General features: G+C 36.8%; 1 protein-coding gene across 1 annotated transcript in view; it reads right to left on the bottom strand.

The window, feature by feature from the left end:
* LOC127173547 (C-C chemokine receptor type 2-like) overlaps window positions 1-8,565 on the bottom strand; it is a 47,807-nt gene extending 39,242 nt beyond the window's left edge. The window contains exons 1-2 of the mRNA XM_051123488.1: window positions 8,473-8,565; window positions 7,635-7,846 (exon numbers count right to left, since the gene is read on the bottom strand). Coding sequence (XP_050979445.1) covers window positions 7,635-7,846; window positions 8,473-8,500 — 240 coding nt within the window. The 5' untranslated portion in view covers window positions 8,501-8,565. The remainder of the gene's footprint in view (window positions 1-7,634; window positions 7,847-8,472) is intronic.
* Between the last annotated feature and the right edge of the window lie 12,488 nt (window positions 8,566-21,053).

Genomic DNA, 21,053 nt, shown 5'->3' with positions numbered 1-21,053 from the left:
GAGAGAGAGAAATTAATAAACAACTAATCAATATCAAGTTAATATTTTTATGATGCCCTTCTGTTCAGTTAAATACTGCTGATTCAGCAGAGAGGTAAGTATATGCTAATCATAGTCAAGATTTGAATTCGAAGATTTTATTAACTAGAAGAAATGTTACTGTTAAAAATTATTTCACTTTCAAAATAATAATAAAAAAAATCCTGATAATGTACTCCCCCCCATGTCATCCAAGAAGTGCATGTCTTTCTTTCCTCAGTCAAAAAGAAATTAAGGTTTTAAGGGAAACATTCCAGGATTTTTCTCCATATAATGGACTTCATTGGCCAAAGGGTAGAAGGTCCAGACTGCACTTTCAAAGGTCTCTACACAGTCCCAGCCGAGGAAGGGTCTTATCTAGCGAAACCATCAGTCATTTTCTAAAAACAGGGCTTGTTTACTTTTGAAAACTTTTTTCTGTCCAGGTATAGGGTTATAGTCTAACCCAATGTTAATGTAATCTGTTAACAACGCAAATCCGTCTTTTTAGTCCATTGCATAACAGAATGATTCGAAGCGCTCCAACTGGATGATGTATCACGAATCGTTTGATTCAGAACGTGATTTCAAAGCGCGTTTCGCGAATCATTTTATCCCAGATACCAGAGGTAAAATAAATAAAGAAATAAATAAAATTAATTTCAGCACGCACCACACAGCTGCAGTCCTCATGTCTCTGAAAAATGTTTTCCTGAAGTGAAAAAGGAAAGTATGGTCAAAATATTTGGTTATTAATATAAATATTAAATAAATATTAATGTTACAATTAATGTCTCATACGTGTAGGCCTAGAGCATTTGCAGTACATGATATAATTGATATTTTCTAACAATAAATGCTTTCTATACATATTATTACTTTTAATTATAAAATAACAGTAAAAATTGTTTGCCACAAAACTTACGAAATTTTCACATGGCTTTTCAACAAATAAAAAGTTATTACAGTTAAAACATAGTACAACACTCACCATAATTTAAGCATGCTATTTGTATAGAAATTGTAAAAAATAAAAAAAAATTCCCAACTCTGAAAAACATTTTCCCACATAAAAATTCTATACTTAATTAAACAGCCCAGTTCGCATTTAACTCTTTATTTATTTGCATGAATGTAAAATAATCGGTCAAAATTTACATAACCTCAAAGCAACAAGGATCATAATTTAAGATTAGGGTTTACTGAATTTATGATGTTTGTGTTTTGTACGGCTTCTGCCCTAATTCTTTGCCTGCCATCAGTGAAGGCAAGGGAGGCAGAGGGCTTTTAAAGAAATAAAAATGGATTAGAAAACGACAGATATTACAAAAATAAATAAAAATATAAAAATAAACGCAAGTATTACAAAATATGACATTAAAAAGTGTAAAACTCAATGGTATGTAGAAAGTAATTCAACAGTGACACCAGCTGGTAAAGTTAGAAATAACAGCAGACAAATAAAATATTTTTGTTTAGTTACTGTCTTTTCGTATTGTTTTGGAATAAATGTAAAATAAAATACATACGAACACTGGTGAGATTTATTGGATTTGATAAAACAGAATATTATATAGTGTAAAAATACAAAATATAACTTTGGAAATGTGACAACAGTTAGGATATATAAATATAACCCCCAATGAACGTGATTCTGCGATTTAGCAGTGGTGCACGGGGCTCTGAATTCCCAACGACGCCCCTATTCTGGTCGCATCTGCTGACTGTATAATACGCATCATCAAAACTTTTATTTATTTAAAAGAAAGAAACGGCGACAAACGATCGTGACTCATAAAAAACAGCCTACATAAAAATGTAGGATAATAATAATTATAATTGTAAAAATAATGACATTACAATTGTGCGAACTTTGCATCATCATTAAAAAAACACTGCATGCAGCTGAGAACAGTTTCGTTTTTACCGAGCAAACAGCGAGAAAAACCGTGGCAGCTGCCAGAGGAAGTGGCACCGCGAGCTGCCACTGCCAGCATTCGCGCCTGCTCTGTCTACCCGTCTTGACGAGTAACTTTGTGGCTTTAACAATGATTAATCTATATTTATATACAGATGCACCGATCGAGCGGACATTTCAACCGATCTCTGTTCCGGGCTTGCACACGAACTGCATGCAATAATTTTTCCAAATGTCATGTGTGTGGAAATATTACGAACTCTTAAACATCCGATAACAGAGGCCAGAGATGCTGAAGACGAAAGCAAAGAGCAAAAACTACTGTAAGGAGGCAGAGCAAGATCACGGTTCACAATGCGCAAAAAACTGGAAATATTATCCTAAATACTGAAACAGGGTTCAGGCCCGTAGCCAGCCTAGCGGAAGGGAGGTTCTTTTTTTTTTTCAAAAAGTGGACCTTTTTCAGTTCTCACCCAATTTGTATTTAACTATGAGGTTCAAATACTTCATTTTGGTGACAACTTATGCACCAATTTGTGCTGTATTATCATGTCTGCTGGTATCTTAATAAGCATGATTTTTTTGATTTACCAAAAATATTTACTACAATGTTGTCAAACTGCTTACCAAGATATGACCTTGTTCAGTAAATATACACAAATACCTATAAAGCAATAAGTTAGTTAATGGAACGAATGACATTTTTGATGCAATAAAGTAACAGATCCTGTATAATGACACATATATAAATGGTGGGTGGACGTGTGTGCCTCTAGGGGGGTCTGGGGGCATGCTCGCCCAGGAGAAAATTTTTATACATTTTAAAGTGAAATTCATTCATTTGGTGTACTTTAAGAACTCAAAAGTAAGAGATCCAACCCATGTTCATTGTGCAAATCGAACAAACAAAAATGTCGATGACAGTCTGAAAAAAAGGTTTTAGAACCGCCCCTGGTCAGAATATACTGTGTTCTTCCTTGACCCATGCTACACCCTTCCACTGAGTTTTCTGAGCCCCAATTCTGGGCCCCTTTCAACCTCTGAGCCTTATGCAGTCTTTCCTCCTTTTCAAAATACAAATATCAAAGAAGGAGTTTTATGCAGGGTTTTTTAAAAAAAAAAAAAAAAGGCTTTTTGTTACTTTTTTAAAGACCTGCAGAAATGGAATTAATACGGAATAAGCAAGATGTCTAGTAATATATTAAACTGATATCCTAATTTACAGCTCAGATAATGTTCATTATCAAAAACAGTAACATCTGTAAAAATTGTAACAACCTTATTTTTATATGATGAAATTATTAAAAATAATTATTCACCTCAATACCATGGTATAAAAATGAACTACATGGCTTCTAGGTATCTGTATGAAGAACAGTGGTCTTAGTATAAATGCACAAACGCTATTAATCACAAAATACTGTAATTATATTCCATTACTCCTTTAATAGATTTAATACTACATAATAATATAACACAGTTCGATATGTCCCACAATTCTGCCACAATACCATAGTGCAGTCAGTGTTACAGTAAAAATAATCCATATTAAATGATTCTGACTATCGTTGCGCACAGTGTTTCTGCTGTTTGTCAGCGCTGTTTCATCTGTTTAAATCGCCATGTCATTGTGTTCTTCACCGAATTCAAGCGCTTCACTCTGGATCTCACAGCGCTGTTTAGTGCTGGCGAGTAAACGCATCTGCTCTAGTGAACTTGCGCTCCGCTGCTGTTTGAACTGTGATCTGTAGCGGATAACGCGCGCTTTAAACGACCAGCACATTTAATCCATAACGCGATTTTTGTCTTTCCGTCCCCAAATTTAAGACCTATTAAAATTATAATTAAGACTTTTCTTATACCAATTAAGGCATTTAATACTTGTTTATGGCTTTAAAAGTGCGTTGTTATTTAAAAGAACACATGTTTATTAAAAAAAAAAAACGTACATAAATTCTGGACCTTCGACTGGATGGGGTGGGTCGTTCGAACCACCCGAACCCCCCGGCTAACGGCCTGGGGTTTATATAAATGTATCTCTGAGAGGAACTGACTCAAAAAAATGTTTACATTGCGTTTTCTTTTCATTCGCGTTTAAAGTTGCGTTCATAAGCACAGCGCTCCTTTGTTTACAGCGGTAACCAGGGAAACAATGTATCATTAGTCCATAAGCGCCACCTGCTGGCGGTTATTCAGTTCGTCTGCTGTTTTTCATTTGAAATAAAATAATAATAAAATAATTTTTTAACAAACAAATAATATTTGAACTTTATATTTATTGGACTAGTAGGTTTTGCTGTGATCGAGAGTTTAATTGGTATGTAAAAAATTTGATGTCATATAAGCTTCTTTATTAAAAGGGTCATGGGTCAACAATGATAACAGCAACTATTTGATTTTTTGTGGCAGGGCCGAGGAAAATTTTGACCAGGCAAGTAGAAATTTGAACCACTGGCCCGACTGGGCCAGTAGAAAAAATCCTTAGTGTTGAGCCCTGCAAAAAAAAAAAAACTAAAGAAATAAAAATGTATATACTTTTTTAACCACACCTCGTCTTGCACTAGCTCGACCTGTGTAATCACACAAATGTGATGTAGGCGGAAGTTCCGACCCAGTGTTTACAAAGCGAACGTGCAAAGAAATTCAAACGATGCCGAACGACTGTGAAGCTGGAGGAGAAAATTAGCTTTTCGCCCTACCCTTCCTTCTTGAATCGAAGTGCACCGATGAAGAACAAGCTACACATTTCCAACATAATTACGTAATGCATGAAGTCATGGACGAGCACTTGTAGTTTAAAAGTATATGATTTGAAAATGACCGATTGTTTCACTAGATAAGACCCTTATTCCTCAGCTGGGATCGTGTAGAGCCCTTTGAAGCTACACTGAAACTGCATTTTCAATCTTCAATCCACTGACCACCATTGAAGTTCACTGTATGGAGAAAAATCCTGGAATGTTAATTTATTTTTAAATTTTTATTTCTGAGGAACATCTTGGATGACATAGGGGTGAGTAAATGTTCAAGAAACTGTGGAATTCTGGAAGTGAACTAATCCTTTTAGTACAGTAATGTTAAATTTGATTAGGCCAGAAAGCAAGGTAAGGAGTCAGATACTTTTAACAGATGATCACAAATCTGAGCAGGTGCTGGGTTGAAAAGTAGTAAAATGTTGATTTTAACAAAATAAGATGGATCGTGAAAACTGTTATTTTTTATTTAGTACTGTCCTGAATAAACAATTTAACATTACAGATGTTTATATAGTCGACAAGACAAAATAACAACTAAATTTATATAAATTACCCCTTTCAAAAATTTGCATACAGGTTTTCAAGATGGCGGCTTGAAGGGAGGTTGTGTGTAGTTAAGCGGAAGTGTCACTTCGTTGAGTTTTCTAATACTATTTTATAACTTTTGCATGCTCATGTCTTGCATTTTTCATTATGAGAATAAATAACTACTTTTTGAGGCAAACAGAAAGCATGCCATGCAAAAAAAAAACAAAAAAAAAACAAAAAAAACACATTGTCAACAGCCCCGACGAGGCCGATGAGCGAGCTGACACTGCTAGTGCTAACACGAGCTCGCCTGCGTCTTCGCTGTCTGACGCGGTTGCAGAGAATACAGCCAGCATCTCCAAGATCATCAACGAAAAGATGGACCCAATATCGCAGTTGTTACAGATGCATCGTTCTGAGCTAGATGAACATGAAAAACGGATTACGGAGACCAGAATATCTGCTGTTGCAGATGTGGTAACCCCGATCAAGGCTATGCTACAGTCCCTCGAGAAACTCGTACACGACATTGGTGAGCGGGCGGAAGACCTTAAAAATAGAGGTAGAAGGAAGAATATCCGCATCGTTGGGTTACCTGAAGACGTGGAAGGTGACAACCCTACACGGTTTTAAGAGTCATGGCTTTGCATCACTTTGAAAGCAGGTCGTATAAAGCTAGAGAGAGCACACCGATCACTCGCCCCCAAACCTTCCTCTACGCAGCGACCGCGACCCGTCCTGGTGAGGTTTCACAACAGTGTGGGAGCTGGGGATCACTGGCTCCCCTCTGAAATTTGGAGACAGCACCGTGATGTATTTTCAGGACTTCTCAGTCAAGAAACGTCTAAAATCCCTAGGCGCAGAATACAGGTGTAACGGAGTGAGGGAGACGTGGAGTGGGCAGATCCATATGCGAGATTTATTAAATAGCAAAGGCGAAGACATTGTCATATACAGCCTTGGAGTCGAACGATGGCAGACACGTACAGCGTAGGTGAGGGTCAATCAAAGGCGAACGTAATCCAAGGGGCTGGCCTAAAGGGGTAATCCGATAAATCATGCAAGAGATCCGAAGGGCAGGCAGCGAAACAGACTAGACGAGATAACTTGGCTAGGAAACAAGACTAAGAATAAACTAGACCCAAGATAACTAGGTGATGGCTCCGTAAAGTAGCTAACACAATACAATACTCTGCAAATGGCAAGCGGAAATCCAAGGCTTATATACAGTGTCTGATTGGATGCATGTGATCAGCGCAAGGGAAGATGGGGAACGTAGTCCGGGGTGTGGTGCAACAGTCTGTGTAATGTGAATGTAATGAGAGGGTGACATCTGGTGGTGAGCAGACCGAAGGTCACCGGCCAGATTAGTGACAGCAGGCAGATTTACCCTGCTCTCCTCAAGGTAAACTTTTGTGGCTCGGTGAAGGTCTTTCATGATCTGGCTGCTGTCAAGGCGTTTCTAGATTCACTAAATGTTGGGCCTGTTGGTAAACCTGATCACCCAACTCACATCTCCTGATAATTATGCATTGGTGTGAGTACAAATATTGAGAACTTAATGGGGACTCTGAGACATGTTGGCTGACTGGGTTAACTGTACTGTTTATTAAGTTATGCAGGTGTGAATGGTGGCACTACCACTTGATGTTTTGGTTGGATATTTCTTTAGTCGTTTCCTTTTGTTGTTAGGAGACCCCTTTTCACTGGAGCAACGGGAGGTAAAGTATGTAATCTCGTTGATGTTTAACAATTCTTGTTCGAGTTCTGTGTTTTCACTGTTTATCCTTTTGTTATTATTATTATTATTTTAATTTATTAATTTTAGTCTACACCTACAGTAACATCATGTTCACACAGAGCACACAACACCTCTGCACTTACTCCTGATTTCTCTCAACATGGCAACACGAGAGCTGTCAGTCAATACATGGGAAAACAGAAACTACCGTTACTTATTTGAAAAAGTAAATCAGATATTTTAATGTAAACTAAAGAGTAACACATTACTTTAGAAGTTACTTTAAAAAAGTAATTTGATTATGTAACTCACATTACTTGTGATGCTTTACCCCCAACACTGACGACAATTGAAGTCAATGTATGTTTGTTTACAAAGCAAGCATAGTGACTTTAAGAATTGAACAAGAATTGAGCGTCCACACAAATAAGGCCAGAGCCATTTTGCTATTTATATTTGCAGGCCATTTTCTGGAACAGATACTGCATTTGTAGACGACGATGACGTAGCGATCCAGTGTCATGAGCACCATGAAGAAGACGCTGCCGTAGAGACCCATCATGACGAGACCGCTTACGGCGTGACACGCGAATGTGCCAAAAACCCACTCCTGCGCAGCACTGTGAGCCCAGAAAGGGAGCGACACCACAAAGAGCAGGTCACAAAGGGCGAGGTTGAGGAAACACACGTCTGTCAGACTGGATCTTTGACGGTTTCTGATCAGGACCCACAGGACCAGAGCGTTTCCGATCAAACCCACAATGAAAGCTGTGCTGTACAGGATGGGAAAGAAAACCCCAGTGAAGGGCTTGGTGTTGCTACCATTGCATGGTGCTCCATAATTGTCAATGTTGTCATAGTATTCACTGTAGTCTGATGTTGTAGCTTAGAGAACACACAAACAACACAATGTTAGTTCATATAATATAATATAGGCCTATTTATCATATAATGTATTACAGTGTGGAACAAATCCATGCGAGTGGAAACTATATACACAAATAATGAGAATTTGTCCTTCTCACATGGATAAATGAGTGAGTGAGGAATTTGAAGGAGTTGCAAAAATGATTTTATTACAAGATTCAGTGACTCACTCATAAATACTGAACATTTCATTACTGCATTAGCATTTTTGAACGAATCTCTTGAGTTGTAGGTTCCATGAAAACGAAACAAAGATTTTACTAGGCCTAAATATATTTCCTTAATAAATATTTTTTTTTCAACTCAAAAGCAAATACGCACGTTATTTTGTAAATGGTTAATAAGCACTTAATAAAAAGTGTGTCATGCCCAGCAGATGTGTTAATAAATAATTTATTCCTTGATTTTCTTAATAAAAGCCAAATTCTTAACAACAACAACAATAATAATAATAAAATCACCGTGTTTATTGCTAAATTTAACGTGATAAAAAAATCGACAGGCTCGGTTTGGCCTCCAAATGTCAAACTAAAAATAACTTTTTAATGTAGCATAATTACACTAAATAGACAGTTGTGACCTACCAGCCACAGCACCCGGGTCCTCTGTCATGTTTCTTGCTGAAATGTGTGTGATCCTGTCTGTGAAATAGATTGAGAAAACACAGACAAGATGGGGTCGATGATTCCCAGCTCAAAAACTCTTCAAAACACACCACCCCCAGAAAAACCCGCCCAAAACTTTCAATGCCAAAACAAAAAGTGTGACAGAATTACAATGCGTGTCATCCAAAGTTGATACTGTTGTCGCCTACTTAAAACTACAGTGACAATAAAAAAGAAAAAAAAAATATATATATATATATATATATATATATATACACGGCAAATACAGAACAAGAAAATGAGCAACTACCACAAGAAAACATTTCTAGCCAAACTGACTCATCAGTCTGAAACAAGACGAGATGCGGAGCCTGAAAAATATGATCGTCCCATGTAGGAAACATCTGGTGTTGTTTTTAGTTGTTATTCACTTTGCCTTATCTAGTACATTTATACGCCATGACCTTGAAAAAGTTGAAAGGTAAAAACATTAAACGGAAGATCTGATGAAAATCAATGAAAGACAATGTAGTAGAAACTCCTGTTCGCACCTGCAGCGGCTCTTAATGCAGCTCATCGACTCCTCGTTCTGCAGACACGATTATCAAAGTTTTCACAAACCAATGATTTTATATTCCAGCAGTGTTTATTGATGATAGGCATTAAACGTGAAGAATGCCTACCTTTCACAAAAACACTGCAACAGTTTATACAGCATATGTTCATGGTGACATGCCCAGCCAGCAATGACATGTGGGGCCCAGATGAGGGCTTCATGGGCGGCAAATGTGGGCCCCATTATGGGCTTGCACCCGGGATCCACATTGGGGCCAGCCGTGGAAGCCCAGACGTACTAAAAGTGGGACCTGTAAGGGTACTGCATGGGTCTTAATTGGGCAATTCATGTCAGACCGATTTGGGCCCCACCTGCCCAAAGGGGTTTAAAGTGGGTTTGCACCCGGGATCCACATGGGGGCCAGCCATGGATGCCCAGGTGGGTTTTAAGTGGGATCTGTAGGGGTCTTATGTGGGTCTTAACAGGGCAATTCGTGTCAGACCCATTTGGGCCCCACCAGTCTGAAGGGGTTTAAAGTGGGCTTGCACCCGGGATCCACTTCGGGGCCAGCTGTGATTGCCCAGATGGGCTTTTAGGGGGACCTGTAAAGGGTTTTAACTGGGTAATTCATGTCAGACCCATTTGGGCCCCACCTGCCTAAGGGGTTTAAAGTGGCCTTGCACCAGGATTCAACCATGAATGCCCATATGGGCTTAAAGTGGGCTCTGTAAGGATCTTATGTTGGTCCTGTAAAAAATAAAAAGTTGAGTTAACTTAAAAAATTAAGTTAATCTGCTGCAAAGCAATTTTGAGTTTACTCAATTTTAAAGGAGGGAAGTTGTGCCAACTCATATATAAAAGTTCAGTGAACTTCAGTGAAGTTGAGTGAACTACCAGTCAGAGTTGGCACAACTTAGTTCTTGAAGTTCAGTAAACTCAAAAAAGCTTTGCAGCAGATTAGCTTAAATTGTTAAATTGACTCAACTTAAAATATTAGGTAACCAGCTCCAAAGCTTTTTTGAGTTTACTGAACTTGAAGAACTAAGTTGTGCCAGTAATTTTTTGCTTGAAGTTCAGTAACCTCAAAAAAGCTTTGCAGCCGGTTGCTTTAGTATTTTAAGCCAACTCAACTGCATTTTTTACTATTTAAATGTATAACTTTAAATTTTACATCCAGACTCTAAGCCACATTGTATGCTCCTCCACATCCTTTAAGAATACAAATGCATGCAGTATGAACAATACTGTAAATATAACACAAACAAGATTTTGTCATCATTACAGAAAGTATTTATTGGCATTCTGCAAAATGAACACAATTTAGCTTTTCTCCACTCAAACTATGATGTAACTAGGATGTGACTATTTACAATAAAAACACTCTTAAACAAAAAACACACACCTAAAAATTATTTTTTTAAGTGCCAGAAAAATGTAACATTAAAAATATTAAAATTCTTCAGCCTTAAGTAAAGTTTTAAATCAAAAGTCACAAAAAAACTTTTATATAATTTAAAGGAAGCTAAACTTCACCGTCATTTTAAACGTTCATCTTGCTCCATCTATTATTTTGGCGCATCCATAATGCAACAAACACACTGGATCAAGAAGCAAAATATTTCAACTATTAACACAACACTCAAAGGAATAATTCAACCAAAATTATTCTGAAAATTTATCGTTTACTCACTCCCATGTTGTTCTAAACCGTTGTTCACACTCAACACAAATTAAAATATTTTAATGAAATTTGAGAGACTTCTGTATTGAAAGGCTGTTCACCCAAAACTTCAAAGCGTTCATAAAGAGATCATAAATAATTAAATAAATATATAAGTTAATATGAATTGAGCAGTTTAAGTCTCCTGAAGAGACGCAATTGTAGGGATGCATGAAATAGGATTTAGAAAATAGCACATTTGAAAATAGTTTATTTTCATTAATATTAGTATATTTATACCTTTGATACTAGTTTTACTTATTAATATTATTTACATATATTATCTATTAACATTTTTGTTTTTCCTATAATGTATTTTAGCCTGTATTAGGGTTTTACACACTCACACAAAAACTAAACAAAACAGCATGTAGTTTCAGTTAGGTACTTTTATTTTTTTTAATTGACATGAACTTGAAGCAAAAATGAAAATGCTCTAAAAACAGTTATTGGCTAAATACAAATAATAAATGACAATTAATAATTTGACATATAAGCAGTATGCCCTTCAAAATATTAAAAAAGAGAAAAATATTGGGATAGTTTTATATAGCTTTAACACTTAAGCATAGACTCAAGTAATAATTTTAAGAAAAATCTAACAATGAATAAACTCATTACCTCTATTACTTAGTGGAGAAGAGAGTATCCTTAACCGAACAGAGCTGGTCACACAAAAAAGAACCTAAAAAAAAGAAAAATACATTATTGGTAATGGGAAACAAGTTACAATATGAAAGTTAAAATTTTATAGACATTGTAAGAAAGAACTTCACCTGTTGAAACTGTGTTGATAGTCTGTGTAGCTGGATAGTTGATGTCCAGAAAATGAGTAATGAGGTGTTTTGACAGTTACAATTTTTTTTTTTTTTTTTTAAGCCAGGAATAAAAAAATAAAAAAAACCCTAAACTCAGTTCTAAATAGACCTTTAAAGAACCGTCTTTTTAGAGTGTACTTATAATGCAGTGCTAATTGACATAGCTTTTAAGCTATCACTGTATAGAAAACTAAAATATAATACAATTTCTGTTTTTTTTTTTTTAATATATGTTATATAAGGCTCAAACTCACAGCACTTGCAGAGATGGAGCAGCATTTAGTGTGAAATGCGTGATGTGTAATGTGATCACGTCTCTTCAGAAGACTTTGTTTAAACCATTCGATTCTTATGTATTTGTTTTACAATCTCTTTATGAACATTTTGAAGCATCAGAATTTTAGGTGAATAGTTTTTCAGTGAATGGACAGAAATACCTCAGGTTTCATTAAAAATATCTTCATTTGTGTATTAAAGATGAACAAATGTCTTATGGGTTTGGATCGACATGGCTGTGAGTAAATGATGACAGAATTTTCATTTTTTTGGATGATCTAAATTAAGCCAAAGAGGACAGCAACAGCAGTGGTAAGGCCATGTATATATTCCAACACAATCTGCGTCTCTAGTACTACATCCTAGGCACCTTTAGGTTTGAGTGGATGACAACATCATCTTCCAGTAATAGTTAAGATGCTCATCTTCATCCCCTTGGTGTGGACATCCTCTGGCTTTGTGTCCTGCAGTAAAAAAAAAAAAATATATATATATATATTTTTCCTACTAAATATTGACATTAAATGTTTAAAACATAACAAAAATAATAATAATAAAATTCTGGATAACGACTAGTTTTTACCAGTACAGAAATAAGTCAGAAATAATACAAAAAATACATGTATAAAAAAATACTGCATATCTTCACTGTATGGAATAAACTGACTCTTATTGAAGCTGCTAAATTTGTTCAGTCAAGAGGAGTGAGTGTTGTCTTAGCTTTTTATTTAATTTTTTTTTTTTTTTTTTTTGTAACATTAACGGAACAAATATCAGCAGGTTTATGAGACTAACGTTAATGCACGGATCAAATTTACTGACACACAGGCGATTTTATCTCAGCCGTTGACTCTCATTTCAGACCTACAAGTGATTGTTTATGTACATAATCACATTTTGACATAACTTTGTGTATTTGACAATTTAAGCGAACTAAGCTGCTACAGAGAGATGAATCTGTGATCGCATATTTTCTGCACGCTTCGGTTGTGTGTCAATAAACACGTTTATCATCTTACACGTCTTGCACTTTCACATATATGCACCAGTATCGCGGATTCACAAAAAAAAAAAAAACAACAAAAAAAACCCAACAACAACTGTGTGCCAGATAAACTAGTAAGTTATATCGCCTACCACAACGAAATACAACACATAATTAACCTCTATCTGGTTAATTATATACTCGTTTAATCGACATTTGAACTGTATCTATAAAAATATATCTGTATACATACCTTGCGAATGCTAACGTTAGCTGACAGTGCTTGGAAAAACAAAGCTGGCTAACTAGTTAGCCACCAGACTTCATTCAACAATGTTTATTCTTTCTTTAAAGAACATTTGCAAACCTAACTGTGTAGTTTATTTGGCTTACTTTCTATATTAAATCTGGGCAGAAAGAACTTACCTTAAAAGAAGACATCCGCTCCCTTTGCCATCGTTGTTTATGTTTGAAGCAGTAAACTCCGAGTATAGTTCAGCGACGGCACTTTGCGCAATAATGTCAAGTTGACCGCTCAAATGAAGAAATAAAAAAAAAGAGTTTGCTTAACTTTCTTATTTGTGTTCATTGAGAAAAATATAGTAAACATTGAGTTAACAATTTTTATGTGTAAACTTTTTGGTGTCCAGTTTTTTTAAACTGAGTGAACAATTTGCAAGTTGGAGTTTTGGGCAATTCATGCAAGGCCTATCTAAGCCCAACCATGCCAAATGGTTTAAGGAAACAATCTAAGAAAAATTAAAAACGAAGAATGAATATAAGTACAAGATAAATACAAGACACTTGATGCTTTGAACTGCAAGAAATATATTAAATTGAACAACAAAAATTATCTTTAAAAAACAATGTCACAACATACAGGTAAACTAAAAAATATATTTTAAAAAATCTCTGAAAAAAAAACTCCAAAAAATACAATACAAAATCCACTCATGATATATGACATTGAACAACAAACATAATCTTTAACAATTTAAATTTTACAACATACCGGTAAATAAATCAAAAATATATATATTTTTTAAATCTCTGGAAAAAAAAAAAACATCTCTCCAAAAAATACATCCAAATACACTCATGGCGTTTGTGTTGTCGACGCTCTTTTTTCTCTTAGGGCTCTTGCAACCCCCCCCCCCCCAACCCCCACCAACCCCCACCAACCCCCACCGGACACGAGGCCCAGCCAACGCCCAGGAGGACCAGGCCGCCCCAGACGCCCCCCCCGGGATGTGCCGGAACCCGCCCCCGCGCCCTAGCCACACTCCTGGAGGCCCCGGCAGCACCCCCGACCCCCACCCCCACTTAGCCTATAAAAATTCTATGCAGGACCCATATGTGCATTCCCATTTCAAACCCATGCCCACTTGGCCCATGCCTGTCCCTTATGGGGCCCATGTAATCAGCTCATATGGGCTTCCTATGTGGGACTCATACTACAAAACCTACATGGGACCCGCTGATTTCACCCAGCCAAAGCCCATGCCCACACAGTTCCCATGGAAACCGTAGTTAACCCATCTGGGCCCCACATGTCATTGCTGGCTGGGTGATCGGTTCTTCATATTCATCTCTGGTTTTGATCACTTCAGCTTGTTGTTATGGTTATTTTTATGTTCAGACAGGTGTCTAGGCATCTTGTCCATATGCATTCGTTAGTGTTTGCACGTTTGTTCTCAGAAGCATACACATATTAAACATTCAAATGTGAAGTCTGCAAAGAAGAGGAATAAACTTAAAAGTTTGACAACAGGATCATTCCGTCTGCAGCTGTGATTCTCAACTGAAAGTGCTGAGAGTATCTGAAAGCACAGAGAGATACAGGCAATAATCTAAGCAGACTATGTCAAATATTTTTACAACCAGTCAGAATGAACAGACCTGAACCCTGTGAGACAAACACATGAATCGTTTTCAGTATCAACAGCAGAAACAAACTCATTCAAGCGATCACTTCATATACAGCTACTAGTTCAAACGATTTCAACAGATGTTGTTTAGCTCTAAATTAACTAATGACTCAAAGTCATTCTCTCTAATACAGATGTCGGATCAATAATGAAAAAAAGACATCCGATGTATTTTCCATGAAAATCTAAATAAGAAACCTAAAAATAATTTAAGAATTATAATATGACCGCGTTGTGAATGAATCGAACTCATATTTAAACACATATTTAGATATAAATCACATTGAGCTTAACATTGTTCTCCGTTTTAGACACTAAGTATTCCTTCATTTTTTTCAGCTTTCAGTAGATTTCATTTGAACCTTCACTTTTTAAGTGTATATAATATTTGTTATAATATTTGCGCTGATGATGTGTATTGTAAGATTTACTCCACACATGAACATAAAGTGAATTTGATGTGAAACGCACAGCTGATTGTTTTCTTTGTCCTCCAGTGCTTCATTCACTGCTGTTCATGATCCTCCACGAGCTCCAAACATGACATGTGAAAGCACAGCAGCATCAGGACATTATTTAAGTAAGAAAACCAACTGTTCCCTGTATGTGATTTCATTACGTTTATGAAGGTCCAGGCGAAAAAGTTTGCAGAGCTCATATCCTCAATTTGGATTTTTTTCTGGAACCTTTTCAACTGTTACACCAAGTTAATTATAATCAATTTAAAGAAACAAAGAAAGGACACATCTGTTACTCTATATCACGACCTGACATACATGTAAAATAAAATGTTCCACAATAGTTACTTTTATTTTCTTGTTTTTTTTTTTTTTTAGGACAGCAAAAATATTTCTCTTTTATCCACTGGATAGCCTACGAAAACCTATGCACTGCTATGGGATGATATTAGACTCAAAACGATTAATAGATGCACGCACAATTATCCATGTACTGGATCAATTTTCTGCATGTATCTTACAATCCGCAAACAAATGCCTTTCAATTTGAGTCTGTGGAATTCGGGATTAAATGATTGTGCAGCGATTTGTACAAATACAGACATGTTTGCTATAAAAATGTTCTGTTCTGCATTAATAGATCATAAATTGCTCATGCAAAAAGGAATCGGTGCATTTGTGGATCAGGTGACGTGTGCATTTATTGAGGTGTTGCTCGAGTCAGTCTTGTTCAGTTCATTTGGATTTTGAGACTTCATTTTCGCAGTTTACAGCATTTCACGACGCACACACACACAACTACCAATGAACAAGGCCCAGTGCAATTCATTACCGTGTACGCGATTCGAAAAATTCGCAAATTTCAACCGGTGTCTGCAGAGTTAAGAATTACATTCATGTGCTGCATTTTGTTCTAACAGAGACATATTTGTGAATACAAATGTTATAGTTTGTATTAAAGTATCAGGGTTTGTGCATGTGGCGATTAAAATGTTCATTTGTGGATCAGACGACATGCGTGCATTCATTCACATCTCTTCTGAATCGATTCTATTCGATTCATTTGAATTTTGAGACTTTCGTTCCGCCCTTTTAGCCTTGCCCAGTGACAGTCCACACACACACACCTCGCGATCCACACGCAGCTGAGCCTAAGAAAATCTGCGACCACTACATGGCACGTGCGCATTTCATTGTGTACGCTTTTATGAATGTTACATTGCGTTTTATTTGTTTCTTTTTGGTTTGGCTATTCTCCCCTGTCTGTTAAAATATAGTAAACAGAATAGCTTATTTTATTTTTTTTTGCCAAACAAGAACTTCATCATGGTACCTTTTTTTCTGTACTACTGAACTGTAGTTATTCCTTCCTTATTATTATTATTAGTATTGTTATTTTTTATATTATTATTAAAGTGCTATTATAGTCGCTTGTTTAAGCCATTAGTAGTCTAGTCGCACGTTTATATTAAAGTGTGATGCGATCCAGGAAAGCCCAACACATGGTGAAATTTACCTTTTATTTGATACCATATGAAAGATGGGTTCAAGCCCTTTTCAAAACTGTTTTTATTTCCAGATTTGTATCTATTTCCACAGCTTGAACGTAACAATAGTTACGGCTATTTTAAGTTGGCTGATATAGATATGATTTCCAGGAATGGAATTTTGAGAAAAACGGGTTTAAAGTGAGACGGGTTTCACTTTCACTTCACGGGTTTAACAAGATCTGTCTGTCAAATCAGGAGCGCTATACTGCATCATTACACAAATACACTCACGTTTGTTTTCCGTTTTGTATCATGGCCATAGTCTCCAAACTTTTGATCACCCCTTGTATGTTTAGATAGCACGAATAATGTAGCCTACCTTGAAGTTTACATTTAGAAAAATGCGCGCAGCCCAACTGCTCACTGTGCATAAAAGTTCACTGGACTCTTCATCTTTAGTAATCAACTGCATTGCGAATCAGCATCATCAACTTCAACTTTGCAGCCGACACTGACTCAGAAAACAGTTTAGCAATAAGTACAAGAAATATGTTACAGCTATTTTTTTCCCTAGACATTCATTGTCATTCCTTTAGTCAGCAAGCTTTATTCGTCCGCTTGAGCGCGTAACAGGCTATAAACGGCTCACTGGTTTAATATAGTACAATTCATTTAAAATAAACGTGCGATTACTAATGGCTCAAACGAGCGACTACAGTAGCACTTATAATAATAATAATAATAATAATAATAATAATAATAATAATCGCGTACACGGTAATGAATTGCACTAGGCCTTGTTCATTGGTAGTTGTGTGTGTGTGCGCGTCGTGAAATGCTGTAAACTGCGAAAATGAAGTCTCCAAATCCAAATGAACGGAACAAGATTGACTCCAGCAAGACCTCAATAAATGCACACGTCACCTGATCCACAAATGCACCGATTCCTTTTTGCATGAGCAATTTATGATCTATTAATGCAGAACAGAACATTTTTATAGCAAACATGTCTGTATTTGTACAAATCGCTGCACAATCATTTAATCCCGAATTCCACAGACTCAAATTGAAAGGCATTTGTTTGCGGATTGTAAAATACATGCAGAAAATTGATCCAGTACATGGATAATTGTGCGTGCATCTATTAATCGTTTTGAGTCTAATATCATCCCATGAAAGCTCGAGCTTCATGCTTTGGTTCCACTCCGCTGCTCACGCGCCTCTGAGTGGTGCAAGTGCATTCTATTTTGGAACGCGGCTACTGTAGCGTCACGTGACCCCAGCAGGAGTGATGACGTCACTCGGGCAGCCTATATAAGGCTCCCGCGGCGAGGCATTCGGCTTTTTGCTTCTCATACGTAGACATATCGCATTCACTATTGATCAACTTTTTTTCTGATCAAGGAGTAAATAGCGAGATCTCATGGCGGGGCAAAGTAGTTCTGAGCTCTCCTGGAAGGAGGAACTTTATAACCTGTTAGAGTGTCCTCCGATAGAGAAACCTGGACCTAAGCGGGTCACGTGGGCAGACGTGACCGTCAGAAAGCCCATAGAACCCGTACCCACCCCTGGACGGCTCAAGACTTGCAGGAAGAACGCCAAGATAAACTACGATTATAGAGTTGAGCATTACTCAGAGCAATACCTTCGGACCAAATCCAGGCCGCTTCCCTCGCCCTGGAGAGAGGAAGTCAGGAACAGGTGGAAAACGCATGTTGATGCCAAAGCGGCTCCTGAGAGGGGAATGCTGTCACGTCTGAGAGACGTGCCAACCAAAGCTTACAAAAGCACGCTGAACGCTGTCTTGAAGCTCACTGAAAACAAATGGGAAGAGCTGGCCGAGACCGGCACGTTTCTGGTGGAACCCGTCAAGCCTCACGAGCCCGGGCGTGTGGGGTGGGTCGACACGCCCATGATCCAGAGACATTACAAGAATACGGTTGAAAGAAACATCCAGGAGATATTCCAAACGACAATAAAAGAAGCGGATCAGCTGAGGGAAACGGCTCTTATTAAGCCTGGAAATTCTCTCTTGAAAAGGTGTGGGATCTGGCTGAAGGACAAAGTCCTGGGCCGTCCCACACCCAAGAAGAGCTGCCTAAAACGACCCAAACCATCCACAGGTGATGAGACCGCTCCCTCATGGAAAAGCACTGAGCTCAGATACGTCACCTCCCATCAAATACAGATACCTGTGCGAGCGGAGCTGGAGACGGAGATCAGAACGGTCATGTTCGTCTCCGGATGTGAGATTGACTTGATCTGATTTCTCACCAGCTCTGTTTAAAAAAAAAAAAAAAAAAAAAAAAAAAAAAAAAAAAAAAAAAAAAAAATGTGTAAAATGTGCAAGAAATGGGTGCAAATATGAAAAAAAAAAAAAAAAAAAAAAAAAATTGAAAATGTGCTAGAAATACAGAAAAAAAGCCCATTTAAAAATGTGTTAAAAATGGGTGCATATACCAAAAAAAAACCCATTTAAAAATGTGCTAGAAATACAAAGAAAGCCCAATTTAAAAATGTGCAAGAAATTGGTGCAGATACAACAAAGGCCATTTAAAAATGTGCTAGAAATACAAAAAAAAAGCCCATTTAAAAATGTGCTAGAAATACAAAAAAGGCCATTTAAAAATGTGCTAGAAATACAAAAAAGGCCATTTAAAAATGTGCTAGAAATACAAAAAAAAGCCCATTTAAAAATGTGCTAAAAATGGGTGCATATACCAAAAAAAAAGACCATTTAAAAATGTGCTAGAAATACAAAAAAAGCCCATTTAAAAATGTGCTAGAAATACAAAAAAGGCCATTTAAAAATGTGCTAAAAATGGGTGCATATACCAAAAAAAGGCCCATTTAAAAATGTGCTAAAAATGGGTGCATATACCAAAAAAAAGCCCATTTAAAAATGTGCTAGAAATACAAAAAAAAGCCCATTTAAAAATGTGCTAGAAATACAAAAAAGGCCATTTAAAAATGTGCTAAAAATGGGTGCATATACCAAAAAAAAGCCCATTTAAAAATGTGCTAAAAATGGGTGCATATACCAAAAAAAAAAAATAAATAAATAAAAAAGCCCATTTAAAAATGTGCAAGAAATGGGTATAGAAAAAAAGGGTAAATTGGAAAAAATGCCCTTTTAAAAATATGCACGAAATAGGGGCAAATTGGGAAAAAAAGCCCCTTTTAAAATGTGCACGAAATAGGGGTAAATTGGAAAAAATGCCCTTTTAAAAATATGCATGAAATAGGGGCAAATTGGGAAAAAAGCCCCTTTTAAAATGTGCACGAAATAGGGGTAAATTGGGAAAAAAATCCCCTTTTAAAATGTGCACAAAATAGGGGCAAATTGGTAAAAAAGCCCCTTTAAAAATGTGCACAAACTGGGGGCAAATTGGGAAAAAGGCCCCTTTAAAAATGTGCACAAACTGGGGGCAAATTGGGAAAAAGGCCCCTTTAAAAATGTGCACAAACTGGGGGCAAATTGGGAAAAAAGCCCCTTTAAAAATGTGCACAAACTGGGGGCAAATTGGGAAAAAAGTCCCTTTAAAATGTGCATGAAATAGGGGCAAATTGGGGGGAGGAGAAAAAAAAAAAAAATGCATTTTTAAAAATAAATAAAAACACCAAATCAAAAATGTGTTTCTGTTTTTTTGGTCCCTAAGAGCTGGTTTTCCAAAGAGTGAATGTCAAGTGATTAGTCAAGTACATTTAAATAAACACTATAAAACTGTATTTAACTGAAATGTTTAAAGTGTGTGCAAGGTCTTCCTCAAATCAAGCAGAAAACAACAAAAAGGAAGCGAGAATTGTGGGCTTTTAACAAAAAGTACAGAGTCCTTTGTATGAAACTCAAATTCCTTCTTGTTTTTTTATTGAGGTTTTTTTTTTGTGTGAGAAAATGTGGGAAATAATCCTTGAAATGCAAAGTTTCATTTGATAATTCCTACACTGTGAAGGTTGTTTTAGTGACAGTATAGGATTTGGAGGCTCTCATGCTCAATGCTAATTTGCGTGTACATTTAATTACACGGTTTTGCTGTTTAGATGTTTCTAAATGATAAACACCTGGACGCTGCAGCTTGGATATGGATCTTTAAAATTCTTGATGGTGTTTCAGTTCACACACACACACACACACACAAACTCAGTGTTTGTAAATCAGGTCAGTTTTATTGCTGAAATCATGGCGTCTCTCCGTGACACGCTGACAGCTGTGACACACGACGCTTCAGGACGGTTCGTCTCTCACTCGTATAAACCCATGCAGTTTCTAAAAGTTCTCAAAAATCACACTATTGTTAAAAAGATGATCTGGTTCCTTGAAAGGTTCAG

This window comes from Labeo rohita, chromosome 2, assembly GCF_022985175.1.
Source record: "Labeo rohita strain BAU-BD-2019 chromosome 2, IGBB_LRoh.1.0, whole genome shotgun sequence".
In the NCBI taxonomy this organism is placed as follows: domain Eukaryota; kingdom Metazoa; phylum Chordata; class Actinopteri; order Cypriniformes; family Cyprinidae; genus Labeo; species Labeo rohita.
The sequence above is the reverse complement of the archived record's forward strand: the minus strand, read 5'-3'. Positions and strand labels throughout refer to the sequence as shown.